This window comes from Orbicella franksi, chromosome 4 (genome assembly GCF_964199315.1).
Source record: "Orbicella franksi chromosome 4, jaOrbFran1.1, whole genome shotgun sequence".
In the NCBI taxonomy this organism is placed as follows: domain Eukaryota; kingdom Metazoa; phylum Cnidaria; class Anthozoa; order Scleractinia; family Merulinidae; genus Orbicella; species Orbicella franksi.
The window spans coordinates 19,549,961-19,567,918 of NC_138148.1; the positions used below are offsets into that span (position 1 = coordinate 19,549,961).

Consider the following 17,958-nt stretch of genomic DNA (forward strand, 5'->3'; position numbering starts at 1 on the left):
CGGGGTGTGGAAAGTATTCAGGATGTTACGTTGAAATAGATTATCTGTAAAAAAAACAAGGAGTTGACAAAGAGAAGAAGAGGAAACTTAGGCAATTGGAGTATCGTACGACCCTCTTGAGATCCTCTTATAGATTTAAACCAACTTACAGTCGTGACTAAAAGTCCTCGAATATGACACTTCACAAAATACCAATAGCAGCCAGTAATAAAACGTTGATGTGACAACCCCCCCCCCCCTCCCGTTCCCCACCTAAATAAAAACCGACAACCTGTATTGCAAAGAAGTGAAAAAAAAAAAACCCTCGTTGTGGGAAGATATAGAATTGTGACTGATGTTGAAAGGTAGGGAGTTGGCAACGCACGGTCGCTGCAAACGCAATAACAGATATAAACACGTCTCTCTTTTACATGATTACAAGCCTTTTATTTATATTATTCCGCCAAGCTTAATTACAAACTATTAATAAAACTACTTTTAAAAAAATTACTTTAACTTCCTGTGACGTCCATCATGCATAATTACGACTGATTTAACCTAACTGTGTTAACCTACTTTTTAGTGGACATGTCTCAGTTAAAGACTTATAATAATGTCATTATAAGAACGCTCGGCAAGAATTCCTGAACAGTTTCACCACACTTTTTGTTGGTAATAGACAAAAATCAACCAGAAAATATCCTGGAATGAACATTACCAGGAAACTGTCCACATTAACAGTTATTTGATCATTGATCATTGTAACATAGCAACAGCAAAGCAAGAAGACTATGTAGACTGACGCACTTACAAACACAACCTTAAGGTCTTAACACCTTCACAAAGAAATTTGTTATTTACTTTTCGTGCTCTATCAAGCAAAACTGAACAAAAAAAATCTTAAGAGAAGGCAGCGGGTTTTTTTGGCAAAGACCTTCAAGCATTGGTCGACGACCTCATCTTTGTAAGTTGTCGTGGATGAGATGTTATTTCCCTGTCAGTTTGTCGTCTTCAGTCAGAGAATATGGTCTTTTTTCAGCCATTTGCAGTTGCTACGTTATTAAAGTTTATTAATTAATGAACTGGTCAATCCTATTGCTGTGCTTTCATCATTTTGTAAGCATGCTCCGTTTCGGCTTAGCGCGTGAATACTGCTGTCGATCAACTTATGGAAGGCATTGACAGTTCCTAAACTTATTGAAAATGAATAAAAAAATATATAAACCGCCCAATGACATACAAGATAAACGATATACGCGGTAAAAGCTAGTCGAATACTACTTATCTGTCACCCTAATGAATAAAACTTCACGCAAACAGAAGTCCTCAGTTCATCTCAATTTCACATTAAAGTTCTCTTACAAAGTTCCTTTCTGTCCTTTTCTAATTCATGTTCGTGTTTTAAGAGTGTTTGAAGACTTGGTAGTTGGAAACAAATCCTGAGTGTGGCTGTCTGGTACTGGCAACCTTTGGACAGAAGATGTCTTGAAATGTGCCACTTGCATATCAAGGTTAGCACTCCGCAGTTTTGCATTCGCTGGTGTTCATTCTTCTCGTCTGTTCTGTGAGATGAAGAGGCAATTGTCTTTCCTTTGTTTCACTCCGGCCAGCTGACGTGCACTGAATCAGAACAGTTTTTAACAGTGGGTTGTCCCTCTTCAAAGTGAATTTGCCAAGAGACCAATGCACTGGCCGTCCACTTGTGATAATTCGTGCAATCTTAAAGCAGTATATGACTACAAGATTGTCTGCTATTATCATAAAAATCTTTTAAAGTTGCTTATATAAGATATAGGAAATACTACTAAATACGCTTAGCTACACCTGTAACAATATGGCTAAAAAAGCGACCATATACTTGAGTAAATAACACTCGTACTGAAATTTAACACTGTAGTTATATTAACTTGTTTTTCCTATGAATCATAACAGATCTTAAAAAACTGCTTATTAGTCATACATATATTGTTATATGAAATACTACTTTAAACCAAAAAGCTACATTTGCAATAAAAAAGCGAGAAGGCTAAAATGCAGCTTTCTATGTAGATTTGAGTCTTTGAGCTGCGTCTAAGAAGCTGTTACCCTAATGAAACTATCATTAACATATTAGTAACAAGTAATAGGCGATGGTGCTCGTTACCTAAGCTTCACTCAGTAACAAAAAGGCAATAAATGCAGCCTGATACTGTACGGTATTTGACTTGACTTGACTTGACTTGACTCGTATTGGTGTATTTTGAACACCACACTAAATATTCTTACTTAGAAAGAGTCTACAATATCACTATCATTTGTAACAAATCAAAATATATCAGAAATACTAGTTATTCAGTACTGAGGCTGCATTTGTACTTACTTAAGTCTAATTTTTAATTGTACAAAAGCGGACACCGAATACCGGTTCAAAAATGTTTAAAAGCTGTTTAGCTAAAACCGCGATTGAACTTGTCAGTCTGTTCATGCATTCGAAGTTCAATTGCTGATTATGAAGAATTTTGTCTAGAAAGTGGTCATATCGTAGACTACATGTTCATGCTTGTTCTAAGTCTGTAAAATCAAGGCTTTCCTCTATATTCTGCTAATTTCCGATTTTCTAAACTTGGTTACTTAGAGTCAAGCGCTGATCACTACTTACAGGCCTTGAGATAAACATGACACACTGATAACGTAATCAATATTGCAAACACCGTGCTAGTCATCGCACGGATCATTGTTTAGCTTGATCTATTTTATTTTTCTTCTCTGGTCATTAACGCTAAATCGTAGACTATAGACGTAAAGAGTGCAATCACTATACACCCATCAAAATTCTTGCGTATTACGTGCTAAATTAAGCCTCCAGTGAAGTTACTGTTATCGATCAACAACTGAAAACGGCATAAGTGTTAACTCTGAAATAAGTCTAAATAATATTTTGAGTTCTGTCTCTCTTGGAAGAAAACTGCAACAACTAACAAAAAATGAGCACCCAATCTAATCTATGGTTCATTTCGTGTTTAAATACGGTAATACATGTATACCTTTCTGCGTTTTCTTTGATTTTAAAAATATTTGACCTTAAGATCAATTTCTGTAGATTATGAATGGTCTTTATCAATCAGTCGCTCATGAGTTTCCTCTGAACTTGACGTTTCAGCTTCTGCAAAACAGAAAATCACCTTTAGATAGTACACCTTCTGTTATGACTAGGAATTCAATCTTTACAATGTAATATAATTATCAAAAAAAAAATGTCTGTTCAGTATGTTGCTGACGTTTTGCAAGTGTATCGCCCGAGATTCTGCTTCAAGGGGGAAATAGAATTGCATTCCCTGTTCTTGAGTAACTCTTTCACAGCAAAAAAGCGCAGTAACTCAAAACGAAGTGAAACATTACATGTACATGAGAAATTTGCTTAAAACAAATTTAGCTGGTTTTTGTACTTAACGCGAACAATACCTTTTGCATTTAGAAATCACGGTTAAAAACTGCGTTAACAAGGCCTGTACATAAGTACACCTGTACTCATTCCACTTTTCCAAGCCTAGCTGCAACACCAAAGTAATGAACACTGTCTTCATAGTGTTTCCAAACATATTCTACTTACAGGGCTTTTGATCTCCGAGTTCTCCAACATCCAGAGTGACGTCATCGCCAAAGAGTGTAAACGGAGCCCAGTACTTTTCCAGGTCAAACTTCTCTGTCTCTCTCACAGCATTGATGGCCAGGAAGAGAGCCTTACTGACGCTTTTTCCTTCTTCTAGGTGTTTGTAGAAGCATTTCATAAAGAGCACGGTAGACTCGTCATGAACTCCCCAGATAGACGCCACAACAGATCGAGCACCAGCAGCCAGGAAGGACCGTGCAATGCCAACAACACCTTCAGAGGTAATCAGTCCTTTTGCAGTGTTCGACGAACTGAGTACAACAAGCCTGGCTCGAAGATGAAGACGTTGCACATCTTCCATCGTCAGCATGTAGTCCTTCTCTTCAGGCACCTTGGATTCTCGTGTGGGATTTGGAGTCAACACAATTTCACCCGTTTTCTTGTTTGTGTGCGCTGCAATGTGAACCAAAGCCACCGAAGTGATTCGCTTCAGCACTTCGTCTTTAGTTGCATCTTTTCCCAGGACTGGAGTGGTCTTTATCATCTTTCCCAGCATTTGTATTTCCTCTTGAGCACCTTTCAGCTGCTTAAACTTGGGCCTGTCGAACTGGTCTACGATTTCTTCCATCCACGGGTCTCCCACGAGCAGGGCGCCAGTCTTGCTGTGGTGGTCGTCAGGACAAGTTGTGATCATGTGTAAACTTGTCAGGGAGGGGATGATGCGGACCATGAAATACTCACAGAGGTACTTTCTTGCTGGACTCATAAACGCATGAAAAGGAGCCAGCCACAGTGGACCATCCGGGACAATGATCAGTTCTTCACCTTGAAAGGAGTCGATGATGGGGCCAAGAACAGTATTGTACACACTTCGCTGATGCTCTCCTGGCTCGTACAATGAACGATTCTCGCATTTGAAAGCATATCTAATTTCTTTGGAAGCTTTTTTCACCACCACGTCAATTTCGTCGATCCGCTTTCTTTCGTATTGGATTTCCCCTTTTCCCTTGAGGAACCATAAATGGATAGCTTCTTTTTCAAGGGCGATGAAAAGTATTGGTGTGGTCATGCCGCCAATCATCCGAGAGATCGTCTCCTTTGGATCAGGTAACTCTGAGTGGAGCCATCCAGAGCCGTACTGCAATTCCATGAGTTCCTTTAAGGCCTGTCCTCGTCCGAGCTCAGCTTCATACAAAGCCTCAGCAGACTTTCCAAGCTTCAGCAGAGTCCTCCATACAGCTGTGTACGCGTTTTTACACTTCTTACGGAAATGGATCCTCCACATATCTTCGGACCCAAGGGAAGCTGTCAAGTTGTTAAACAGTTGTACACTCGATCGGTAATGCTCCAGGGCCTCTTGTAGAGAGTTCAAGCGTTCATGAGCACGGCCAATGCAAAACAACGCGAATGCCTCTCTGTTTTTGTCTCCATTTTCCTGGGCAATGCTTAGATCTTTCTTGTGGTACTCAATGGCTGGTTTAGAACGGCCAAGGCTTCTGTGAACAGCGCCAAGATTTCCAGAGGCACGGCCTTCCCCGGCCTTGTCACCGACTTCTATGGCAAGGGCAAGATCTTCCTCGTGAGACTCAATGGCTCGTTCGCAATTACCGATACCTCTGTAAGCAACGCCAAGGTATCCCTGAGCACGTCCCTCCAGAACCCTGTTCCCGGCTTGTTTGAACATTTCAATAGCTAGCTTGTGGAAGTTCATGGATCGCTTGAATTCACGGACACTTCTATAACAATCGCCAAGGAATCCCAAGGCGCGTCCTTCTTCAGTCTTGTCACCGAGATCTTTTGCAATGCGTAGCTCCTTTAAATGGTATTCTATGGCTCGTTTGTTATCACCGAGACTTCTGTATGTCTCGCCAAGGTTGCCATAAGCGCGTCCTTCTTCAGCTTTATCCTCGACTTCTTTGGCAATGCTGAGATATTTCTTGTGGTTTTCTACAGCTTCTTTGTAATTGGTGAGACTTCTGTGAGCAAGTCCAAGATTTCCACAAACGCGTCCTTCTTCAGCCCTGTCCCCGACTTCTTTGACAATGTCAAGAGCTTTCATCAGGTATTCTACGGCTTGTTTGAAGTCACCGAGATTGAAGAGAACAAGTCCAATATTTCCATTAGCTCGTCCTTCCTCAGCCCTGTCACTGATTTCTTTGGCTAAGGTGAGATTTTTCTTGTGGTATTCCATAGCTGCCTTGAAATCACCGAGACTAAGGTAGGCACGACCAAGGTTTCCATAAGCACGTGCTTCACCAGTCTTGTTCCCGACTTCTTTGGCAATGGTAAGATACCGTTTGTGGTATTCAATGGCTTGCTTGAAATCACTTTGATTTTTGTAAGCATCGTTGAGGTTTCCACAGGTACGTCCCTCCTCAGCCTTGTCGTCGATTTCTTTGGCACTGCTGAGACATTCCTTGTGAGAGTCAAGGGTACGGTTAAAACTCTCAAGATCTTCGCCAGTACCGCCAAGGAGTCCATAGGTACGTTCCTCTTCAGCCTTGTCACCGATTTCCTTGGCAATGCTAAGATATTGCTCGTGTAAGTCATTGGCTTGTTTAAAATCACCAAGGCGCTTGTAGATATCGCCAAGTTTTCCATAGGTACGGCCTTGTTTAACCATGTCCCCGGTTTCTTTGGCAATATTTAGGTCTTGCTTGTAGAAGATAATGGCTTGATTGAGTTCACCACGACGGCTGTGTGTATCGGCAAGATTTCCATAAGCACGACCTTCCCCTGTCTTGTCAGCGAGTTCTCTGGAAATGTTGAGATCTTGCCTGTGGTACTCAAGGGCTTGTTTAAGATCACCGAGACCACTGTGAGCGAGTCCGAGATTTCGACAGGCAAGTCCTTCCTTAGCTTTGTCACCACTGTCTTGAGCAATAGCGAGGTCTTCCTTGTAGTAGTCAATGGCTTGTTTAAATTCGCCGATACTTTGGTAATCATCTCCAATATTTCGAAGGGCAATTGCTTCTTCAGCCTTGTCTCCGCGAAGTTGAGCAATGTTTATATCTTGCTTGTCGTACTCAATGGCATTTTTGAATTCACCGCAATTTCTGTAAGCACGGGCAAAATGTCTATAGGCACGTTCTTGCTCAACCAAGCTCTCGATTTCTTTGGCAACACAGAGATGTCGAGAGTTGAAATCCATGGATTGTCTGAAGCCTCCGAGATTCATGTAAGCAGCGCCAAGGTTTCCATAGATATGTGCTACTTCTGTTCTGTCCCCGACGTCTTGGGCAATGATGAGGCGTAGGTCGTAGTACTTTATCAGTTCTGTTTTCCTTTCCACCATTTTTGTTGAATGTATCGCGATACAGAATTTTCCTTCCGCTGACGAAATTCACACCTAGAACACGAGATACGATAAAGCATATATTGCTTTCAGTCCCATTTGTTTGTGACTTCATCGGTTTCGGTGGGGATTACTAACAGATATTAAACCGGCCATTTCACAAGCTGTCTTTCCCTCCAATTTATAAAGGTCACGTGCAGACCAAACACAAGGTGAGGCGGCCCAAGTAGCAAATGTGATGTTAGAGATCGGGTAACAGACGTTATTAAGGAAAACTGAAAGGAGATCGAATGCATAGAAGTGTGCTATGGGAACTATGGGAATGAGTACATTATTAACCACATTGAGATGATACTGCGTTAAGCAAAGAAGCCGAGAGAGAAATGATAAACTGGACAACTAGAAATGACGGCATAACAAGGGAAAGTCCCACTTCAGATTCGTGATACTACCATTGATCCATACCATGTCCCTACAATCGACATGGAAGGAGAATGCAAAGATTTGTTTTTAAAGCAGAGACACCAGATTACGATACGTTCATTATGAATGCCACACTTGAAAGCGATCTGGATAGCTACGAATGCGAAATACAACAACGTCGAACTGGTTATGAGACTTTCAGATAGCAACGCTATAACCAAGAAACGTGATCGGTTGAAAAACTTGTTGCCTCATGATGGACTCACTGGACACCAAATTAATCAGATATCGGTCAAAAGACAATTCAGAATATATATATACACCAGAAACACGAGGTGTTAGATCAGCAGACATCAGTAATGGCCACACTTAGTTAGTGCCGATGTGCAGTCAAAACTCCCTTAAAATTCTCATATCAGACAAAAGAGTTTGAAAAATTCATCATCATCATCTTCATCATAGATCCTTATCACCCCGGGGGAGCATAGGGCGTCCACCAGTACCCTCCAACGTACAGGGTTCTTAGCTAATGCTTTGGCTGTGCTGGACACTGACGAGGGGGGCGGACTAGAAGACGAGCAGCTTGAAAAAGAAAAGTAGAGACTAAAGAAATCAGACACAGTAGAGGAGGAGGCGCAAAAAACATGAAAGCAAACTATGGAAAAGCCTACAATCGTGAGAGCTAAATGGAGAGAGGCAAGACGATAACACAAAAGTTAAAGAGAATGAGCTCTGAGAGAGTTCTTAAAAGAAAGGAAAAGAAACAGATACAGGATTAAAGACAAACGGCTAAGACATAGACAAAAAGTAGCATCCTAGAAACGACGGAGGAAGCAGCGAAGATACAAAGGAACTAGCTTGCAACCAATTCATTAACACTCTTTTACGCATTCAAAACTCTGCAGTGAAATCTCAAGACAGAACGCATTTACTAGAGACGGAAACAAGTGGCATTTAAAGAATGTATGTATCACGATATATCACGCCACAGTTATGTGATATCAGTGGTCTTCAATAGACATGATATAGTACAAGAAGTGGCCATTTCAAACAGCTTCAGTCATGAAAATCTACCTCAAAATGACTGTGTTCAACCAAGTAGCCTTCAATGCTAAGTCTCGAGGGTAATGTTGCAGACACCTGGCGAAGTGGAAAGAACTAGTTACATTGTATTATTCCTGCCGATGTTTTCCGAGTTATAGACGTGGAATCGTTATCCGATCCATGGAGTTCCAGAATTTTCGAAGAAAACTCGCTTGACCATATCCGAAGACGTCCGAAGACTTCCAAGGACGCCGGTTTCAAAGATTTCCGATGACATTATGTTTCCAACATTTCCCTGTCCCAGGACTAGGATGTATTTCGCCAACCATAATACCGTTGTCAGATCTTTTCCCTTGAAAACTGGAGAATAGGAGGACGAGTTCCGCCATTAATGTGAACGGTTCTTCCTTTTCGAGCGAAGAATTTCATTTGAGCGCCAGAAATTCTCTAATTGGGATCAGTAACCGACCGAAAGCATAGATTAGTGTGTCGCCTCACGAAATTGAAAACTGAAGAACCAAATAGGACAACAAAAGAAAGGTAAATTCCCACCATTTCAAGAAATTTACCAGAAGTCAAGAATTTGCATTCATTGTCATCAAAAATGTTCATCTCGAGGAAAGCGATCCATCTGCTCAATCTGTTTTCAAAGACGAACAGTCAGAAGAGCAATTTCTTGGCTAAGTCCAAAAGATGACCATGAAGAGGACAGGAAATCTACGTTCTTAGTGAGCGGTGACATGGTAAAATTTAAAGTGGACCATAATGGGACATTCAAATGTATCTCTATCAGATGCGTTCAAGTCGCTCAAAGGGACACCGCAAGTGAAGGCAACTAGAACAAAATTCACAGGCTGCAATGTATCTCAGATACTTGCTGAAGGAGTGGCAACGATGCGTATGTCTTTTAAGTATAGAGACAAACAGACTGTCTTTAATTTTTGTTGTTGTTGAAGCTGTGGGTCACCCCTTACATGGGTTTAAGAGCATGTCAGGGAATAAGTTCAGTCAGTTCGTCAGGACTGTTAACAAAGCTGAGAATGCGTTAACAAAGAAGAATGCGTTGTACAAAAGTACTCAGAAAATTGGATAAAAAAAATACATTTGGCGTTTTAGATTATCCATTTGGCCTGGATTTCTCTAATGATGTATTCCAAACGAAAATACAGTTTGCCGTTAATAAAAGGAATTTAAGTAGCAGAAGATAACTATGATATGGTGCAAAGATGAAGACAGCCGTGACAGAGCACTCAGAAATGTTCGCAACAGTGACCGAGGAAAGACTCTCAGGCAGTCAAGGTGTCCGAGTACCCAGACTAAAGAACGTTGTGTATTACCAGTTGTTAAGAGACTGTTATTTGTTACCATGGTTTGAGAACATTAGATTTAGAATTGTGAGCTGTGACCTTTGAAATAAGGTCGTGGACAATGAATAGTAGACAATGCTGATATTTACGTAGCTGTTTCATAATCGTACTCGTCAAACTGTTTAGAGAGGAGATAGCACGATATGTTACGCCACCTTTAAGTGACGGGGATGTTCATCAGAAAACATCATGGAGCAATGGAGAAAGATGTAAGAAGAGGAAGACAGAGCACTTCACCGAACGGAATGGATAAATACGCTGACTCCGGTTAAACGAGGCAATACTGAACAATACTGCCCATATATTTACAACAGGCGAAGAATTTGTGAAGGAAGCTGAGACAAAGAACTCGATCAATAAAGAATCTTACCAATGAGAGAGTATCTGCCTAGTAAGGATTGATAACGTCAGAGCTGCTACAGACAGACATTAACTTTACAAAAACTGAAGCGAAGGACCTGATCATGAAGACGTCTGGATACAGCCGGAGAAGGGCCTGGCTAAATGGGAAAGGACCTTCTTGAGTAGCCCCTTAACCAAGAGAAAATAAACGAATACAGGCACTAGTGGAGTGTAAAATGAATTTTAATTGCAAGTTACCAGTTTGAAAGAGTTATGATATATAGACCAAATCAGCCGTCGAATTAACTGCAGAAACCGAAAGAGACAAGCTGGATTTAGTTCAGGGGGAGAAGTAAAATAGCGAGTCTCCGGTCTGCGTTGCTCCTGCGCGGAGCAAGTCGATCATAGACAACTTGAGATGCACGGTGGCAAGCATCCCTCGTGTTTAGAAATATTTTGTGGATCTCGAGAAGTTGTTATAATTGGTACAAAAGACAGTCCATTGGCAAACGAGAGGTCGTATAGAGTCCAACAGAAGATCATCAATATTGTCAAACAAAACCAACAGGTTAGCAGAGAATGCTTGAAAGATAGATGTTCAAGAGAACGGTAGGAAAAAGTGAGGCCACGCAAGTGAAATTATGACAGTGAACGGTCAGATGGCACAGGATCTATATGGCGTAGTTAACTTCTTAGGTCGAGCAACAGTACTATTTTCGACAATCTGAAAGGAGGGATAGTATTTTACGTCGTGGAAGCGTGGAACACTGGCAGTATTACAGAAACAACGACACGAGATACTGGTCAAAGAAGCTTCATTGTTCACAGAAGCGAAACCGAAAATTCAAAAAACGTGTTGAAAATGAGAGCAGTGTTTTAATGAAGGTTAAATGGCTGAACAAAAGTCGGCGCTACAGAACTTTTCAAAGGCCGAACATAGAGACACCAAGTGACTGAGTAGGAACTGAACTGAATACGGAGATTTGTTATGCGAATCCTTAGACAGTTCCTGAACAAAGTTTGCATCACAGCTCTAGCATGGGCTCCAAACAACTCCAAACGAAAGACGAAAGAGAAGAAGACGAAAGAGAAGGAGACCAAAGAAAAGAAGAGAGAGAAATCAAGCTGACAGGGTGGCAACAATAGAGTAAGATTCGTGCGACAACACAAGACAAGTGGCTTTGGCAAATGAATGAGAAGATAGGTAACCGGTAACAGCTTAAAACATTCACTTTCGATCTTTTTCTTGGCACATTGTTGGAACAGAATACATTTTCTTGCTACTCAGTAAGATTGTATCAGCTAATGCAGATTTTAAAAAGTGAATTAAAATTATACAATGAGACGAAAATCTTTGTTAAATATAAATGCGTAAGCTGAATAACCATTCGAAACCGTTAAACAAAAAAGATTCTTTGACGGGATATCTTTCCACCTGTTTGTTTTTGAAGGATCCTAGAGAAATCTAGAGAATTCAAAAATGAGTCGTTCACTTGTTCCCTTTATTGCTGTCTTCGTTTATATCCCATAGCTGATTTCAGTCCGTTAATCAATTCGATAATATCGGCAACGAATTTCTTTCTATTTAGATCCTACAGTCCGTTTGATACTACTTCGAGGGCCGACACTTTCAACGCGATATCGGAGTTGTGTTTCACTGACCTCGGAAAGAAAGAACTTAGGAAAGATGAATGTAGCAATTTTACGTGTCAAACATGTTAAAATTGCGAATTAACGACATGAAATTCTCCTTCAAGCTTCAAGTAGAATTTTCAATGTAACAATACCAGTCGAGACGATTTTCCGAACATTATTCAACGAAGATTTCGAAGATGCCGCCGAAAATCCGAGATGCTTCTACGAAATAACTCCATTCGTCTTTTGCAAGAAGCATCCATGTTAACAATGTTGTCGATACATTTTTTACATGTGAAACAATCGTAATTTAACGAGTCTTCAAAAACGATTCTTTCTCAGTGAGTCAAACTCTCTTAAGAACACTTTTGAATCAGTTCTTAAGTGAATATTACGTAGGAACATTATGTACAGATCAAATAGGTCTCATGATCGGTAAATTCTTAAGTTGTATTTGTCATAACAAACAACTTTGTATTAAATGTAAACAAATCAAACCAGTACTATTGCAAATTAGGCTTTAACTTTCATTATGCTCCTTCATTAGATAACAGCTAGTTCTTTCCAGTTAAATCCAATTAAAAAAGTCAGTGCATATTGCGGAAAAACTACTGTAGATGCCACTTAAATTCAGCTGCTGTATTCTGGTGCTGAGTGGTGAACGTTTTGCTGATGTAATTCTTATGAAATCGTCTGAAAATGTTGGACCAAGTTGTGCACCTCAATAATTTGAATAAGAAACAAACTTAAACCAGCTGGGCAAACGACAAGCAAAGTCATACGGAGACAAAAAATAAAAATAATTAATCATTCATCAACTCACAGTTGAGGTTTTAGAGCTATGGCTTCTCAAGTCTTTGAGCTAAACAGCAAGAACTGAACCTATCAACATTAACAATTCGAATATGTTAGTCAGTGAACAATAAGCCACCCGATTACCATTAACGATTGTTAAGCTAAATAAAGTAGTTCTAATTTTTTGAATCGCGTTTTTGAAACAAAAATGATCAGAAATATTATTGTAATGGAGGAAACTTTACCCCAAAACTATCTTATCTAACAGTGATGTTCCTTCCTTAATAGTAGGTAGTCAAAAAACGATCGGCTGCCTTTGAGTTTTGAAGAATGAAGTTGTCAATATAATAATTACATGAAACACAATATAAGTTTTCTTTATTCAGAGGGCCACGGATTGATTAGTTTTACAAACTATTATAGTTTGATTGATTGCATGATTGTTGGCTTGTCATTTTTCGATTGACGGTAATTTCAGCTTTCATGGAACTCGCTAAGTTTGAAATTTCAGTTTTCGTGCTACATTTAGGGCTTAGTTTTTATTTCTGTAGTTTTCATGCGACATTTACAGGTTTCCTTGATTTTCAGTTTTCATGAAAACGTGCATGGGTCGTAAATTTCATTTTCGATCTCCGGGTGTTCCCTTACAGTTTTCGGTTTGAGTGGTTCTAAGAAACGAACTCCACTGTGTGTACTGGAGAACCGTGTTCCGTGATAAAAAATATGAAAAACCAGAAACGAATATTCATCCAAGTTAAAAAAATCTGAATTTACAAACGTTCTTTAATTAACAATTATGCACAGTTTAAAATAACTAGGTCTCGTTATAAAGCTGTTTCAATGCCTCTGTTGGTTCCAACGCTTCAAATTTTTTGTTGATATTATCTGGCAATTTTTCTCTTCTTCGTTGTCCACCGTACACACCAACTTTCACAAGAACGAAGGTGATGGAAAACGAAATACATTTTTTAAGACCAGCCTATGTAGAAATCATGAAAATGCACAATCCACTAAAACGCCGAACGCGACAGAGAGTTTATGATAACTTAATGTTTCTGATTAACAAAACCAACCACAAATAATTCTATAACCCTCGCTAAAATGTTTCAAAATAACATTTCGACGGAATTTTTGGTCTGTTTATGAAACTATCAGCAATCTCGAAACATTCACAAATTAAAAAGGGGTGGCAACTGTACAAATATTTTATAGTCAATATAGAAATGATAGAGTCAAACTCTTGATGCTTAACACACCTAGAGAAACTAGCCACCAGATTGAAAATTACGCTTTCCTAAATCCACCGTAATAAGCAGAATTAAAGAGAAAATTGAAAGTGAGAGTAAACTGCAAATACTCACTGGTATATGTCACTTCTCCAAAATAATGCTTCAGGGGTATCTGATGTCAACAGCGAAACAACCTGCCATTGTAAAAATATGAAATGAAATGTTATTCAATGAAATATCAAACTTATCCGAAATAATAGTGTAAATACTGGAAAATTTCCCGATACAATACTACAATAAAATTTCTATCTGTGGTGTAATTAGGCGAGCTTGTCACGGTTTGCGCATATTGAAAAGTTTCGCCTCAATTTTTCAAATTCGTAGTTTGTAATCCGTGTCAATCTTCTCCATCTTAGCCATCCTTGTTCCTTTATGGTTTATCATTATCTCTTTGGTGTTTTTCTATCTTATTAAACTGTTATTTTCAGGTTTCCTACCATTTAAAGGTAATTTTGTATGTGGCCAAAATAACTCAAAATACCTTGACTGAGCTCCTTTAAAGCACTATCTGATGAATGGGGCGTTGCCCTTCTTTACATGGAAAACTGGATTCAAACTCATAACCCATTGATGATATTAAAAAATGTAAATACTTACTGTTACGGATTCAAAATAAGGCCTCTGGGATTTTCTGAGGTCAACAGCAAAACAACCTTTGAAAATGAGAAATTTGAAACAGAACGAATCACTCAATGAAACATCAAACGATCATTAAACCAATACGGCATTGCGTTAAGTTAAATTCGGGCAGCTTATTAGAATTGTTTAACACGTATCATGTGACAGTACTAGATAGAGGCTTCTAACTGCCATTAAAAGTTAACTTTCCTAGAGCTACAAATGTGTAGAACGAACGAAAATAAAGTATCAGGTTAAACGTTACGGCGACATTCAATTGCAAATACTTACTGTTTCCAATCCAAAACAAGACTTTTGGGATTCTCTGCAGTCAACTTTCAAACAACCTATCAAGACGAAAATTCAGCCAATTAACATTGAATTTGCCGGTTAAGAACACGAAAGAAAGTCATTATAACTGAGAAATAATAGTTCAAATCAGAAGAGAAATGCCTCAAAACAAGTACAACATTGAGTAAATTTTGTAGCAGTTACTACTTACGTAACGAAGATAGGTCAACACGATCTGAAATAAACTTGTCTCCAACCGCAGCGAGAGTCGAAATACTCAAACGGCAAAAACCAACAACAAGTGGCGAAGAACAGAGGTAGTTGCTCTCGTTTTATAAGATTGAGGTTTAAATTTCAGTTTCCATTCAACGGTTACAATTGTGACATTACGGATTTCAGATGTCAGTTTTTATGCAAAGGTTTGCTTTTAGATATGCGTCCGTGCGATATTTTGATCCTAGATTTTCATTTTTCACGAGAAAATTTGGATTCAGATTTCGGTTTGCAATGGTTAAAGTTTTTTTTAGATTTTCTATCAGCACATTATTTTGGTCGTAGATATTTATTTTTGCGTGTGGCATTTAGAATTCATATTTCAGTTTTTATGCATCGGTTAGCCTTTAGATTTGCAGTCTTCCGGCAACAATTTGCCTCTAGGTTTTGGATTAAGATACCTGGTTAAATGAAACGGATGGCTTTATAGATTTTGGGCTTCATGTAACATTTTGGCTCTAAGTTTTTTGAGTTCTCAGTTAAATTTTTGGAGTTGGACTTTTCAAAGCGACAGACAAGTTGACAAACGTGACGTCATCGATACCCAGTGTTCAATCTCGATTTTTCCTTAATTTATGCCAAGGGTTATTTTTCAGTAAATATTACGAAATAACAAGATTTACGGTTTTATATGTGACTAGTTTATTGTTAAAATATACGATTCACTTACCAAAACCTAAATGTTATTGTAACTTTTTCGCGTTTTGCAGATTTTTGGCTTGTCCTCATGTGACACTTCTAAAATGTTGCTGTGTTTCAGTTTCTAGTCTCGGTAAGCTTTCGAGTTTATTTGTATTCGTGAAGCACTTTTGGTTTTAAATCTCCACCTTTCATGTGACAATCCAGATTTAGATTGAGATTTAAGGGCTTTCCCTCTTTAGCTTTCAGAAACGGAACTTGTAGCAGGAAGACCAATTTAGCCAGGTAAAACATCGAATCCCGTTGCAGGCAAACATTTTCAAACTTGAATATTAGACGAAATAAAAAAAAATGAACTTGAAACACTATAAAAGGTTGACCGAAAAATAGAATGTGGTTAAAAAAGTCAGTCCTCTTGAAAATGGATCGCGACGTTTTCTGCAACTATGTCAAAACTGTTATCATGTTACAATTAAAGACAATTACCATAATGATATTTTAATATTATGATAACGCGCAGATGACACAAAGGAAAGTACGATTCGACTAATGGACTGAAGAATTAATAAAAGTTATCTACCAGCTCTTGTTTAGGAAAGCGAATTGTTGGCCTCATGGTGAAAGACAAATGGCGCAAGAGTTTTCAACTCTATTTGTACTTCCAGCTTGTGAGAAGTGAAGTACCACATCTCTAAGAGCCAAATGTATGATTTTAAGGTTTCCCCTGTTCCCTTAGACTTTCTAAAAGTCCTTTCCAATAATATTTCCACCACTGTTAGTTTCGCCGTCGCCCACGCTCGGGAATTCGGCGCTCAAAGATTGCAATGAATAAGCGAACGATTTGCGAAGGTCGACTTGGGGCAAGTGTCCCTCTGATAAACAATACTAATTCTACTGCTATGAATTATAGGTAGGTTTTAAATTTCAGTTTCCATGTAGTCGTCATCCGACATTCTGAAATTTAATTATGCACGGTTAGCTGTCAAGTTTTTGCTCCCCGCGCAACATTTTAAAATCTTTGTTTTCCATGTGACAAGCTAGATTTAGATTAAGATTTCAGTTTTAGGCTTTTGGCCTTTCCCCATAGCTCTTGCCAAATTAAGCTTGAATTTTTTTATAAAGATGTCAAAGTGTGATCAGATTAAAGGGAAATAGGATAATTTTTGAAATTTACCAACATAACGCGAAATTGTAAAATAAACCAAAGGAAAGTGTGTCCAAATTCTAAAAACAAACAATGCACTGGTAAAAATCTAAAAAAACTAGTAACCGGAAGTCGGTATATTCTTCTTGAATGGAAGTCGAATCGTTGGCCAAAGGAAAAAGGTGTAAAAGTTTTCAAACCATTTGATGCTTCGAATCTGCGAGAAGAGAAATTCCACATTTGCGAGCAGCTATTTTGTGTAAACAATACTGGTTAAGATACGGGCGTCTTGAAAGATTTTGCGATAATTATAGACCGTTCACTGAAGATCGCCCGACAATGCCAAGAAACCCCAGAAAAATCCAACGATGCTTTGAACATATATTGAACTTTTCGACGAGGTAGACACACAAACGAACACGATGTGTCAATCACTTGATACATAACGAATTTACGTGTTCAGTTGCTAGTTTTCTCAGTACTGAAAATTCCTGCGAAATGAACACTTCAAAGAACTTCAGTTGATGTCACAATTAATTTAACATCGGATACTTGGGATTACTGAACATTGGCTAAAAGCACCCAACAACATCTTTATTTTCTCAATATAAATATAAATATTATTGCTAATTCTTTCTGGTGCTGTTTCGTTGGGTCGTATATTTGCAAACTATTGTTTTCATGTGTGTAGAAGTGACGTCATACCTACAAACAATTATTGTTTTCATCGGCGCACGAAACGTTGTAAGCTTGAAAATAAATTTTATCATTAGATTCGATTCTCGCACGATGGCGAGAATTATTATCAAGGTCTTGGTTTGTCTTATCCGCCTCGGTCGTCGGTTTGGGTAGATAATACAAAGCTCGACCTTGATAATTCTTGTTATCATGCTCAGCCGGGTTCGTCCGATAATTGTTAAATAACATCACGCCATTTTAATTTATACGGGGTTTTCAATAAACTATCGGAGTCATTTTAACTTTATAGGGACACGCAAAATGGAAATATGCAATGTAAAGAAAATCAAATCTACTACAGCTATGAATTACGCAACCTCATTCCCAGGCTCTATCTCCTCTTCCTTTCTTGGTCGACCAAGGGAGGCAGAGGAAAGAGAGCCTGAGAACGATTTGAATTTTTTACGGATTTCAGTTTCTATGGAGCGGATACAGTTTTAGATTTTCAGCTATTTCTCACCGTTAGTATTTAGATTTGATCTTTTTTGCAACGCTTT

General features: G+C 38.8%; 1 protein-coding gene across 2 annotated transcripts; it reads right to left on the minus strand.

Annotated features, from left to right (window-relative positions):
* Positions 1-7: 7 nt before the first annotated feature.
* On the minus strand, positions 8-16,563 carry LOC145483627 (uncharacterized). 2 transcript variants are annotated; one of them, XM_081462164.1, is made up of 7 exons: positions 14,879-16,563; positions 14,668-14,723; positions 14,356-14,411; positions 13,831-13,892; positions 12,498-12,556; positions 3,569-6,917; positions 8-3,121 (listed from the first exon to the last, which is right to left on the minus strand). In XM_081462164.1, coding segments are annotated over exons 6-7 (3,297 nt in total). In that variant the 5' UTR covers positions 6,864-6,917; positions 12,498-12,556; positions 13,831-13,892; positions 14,356-14,411; positions 14,668-14,723; positions 14,879-16,563; the 3' UTR covers positions 8-3,119. The 2 variants fall into 2 exon arrangements, with proteins under 2 accessions (XP_081318290.1, XP_081318291.1); XM_081462165.1 differs by having other exon boundaries at positions 3,569-12,556.
* Positions 16,564-17,958: the final 1,395 nt, after the last annotated feature.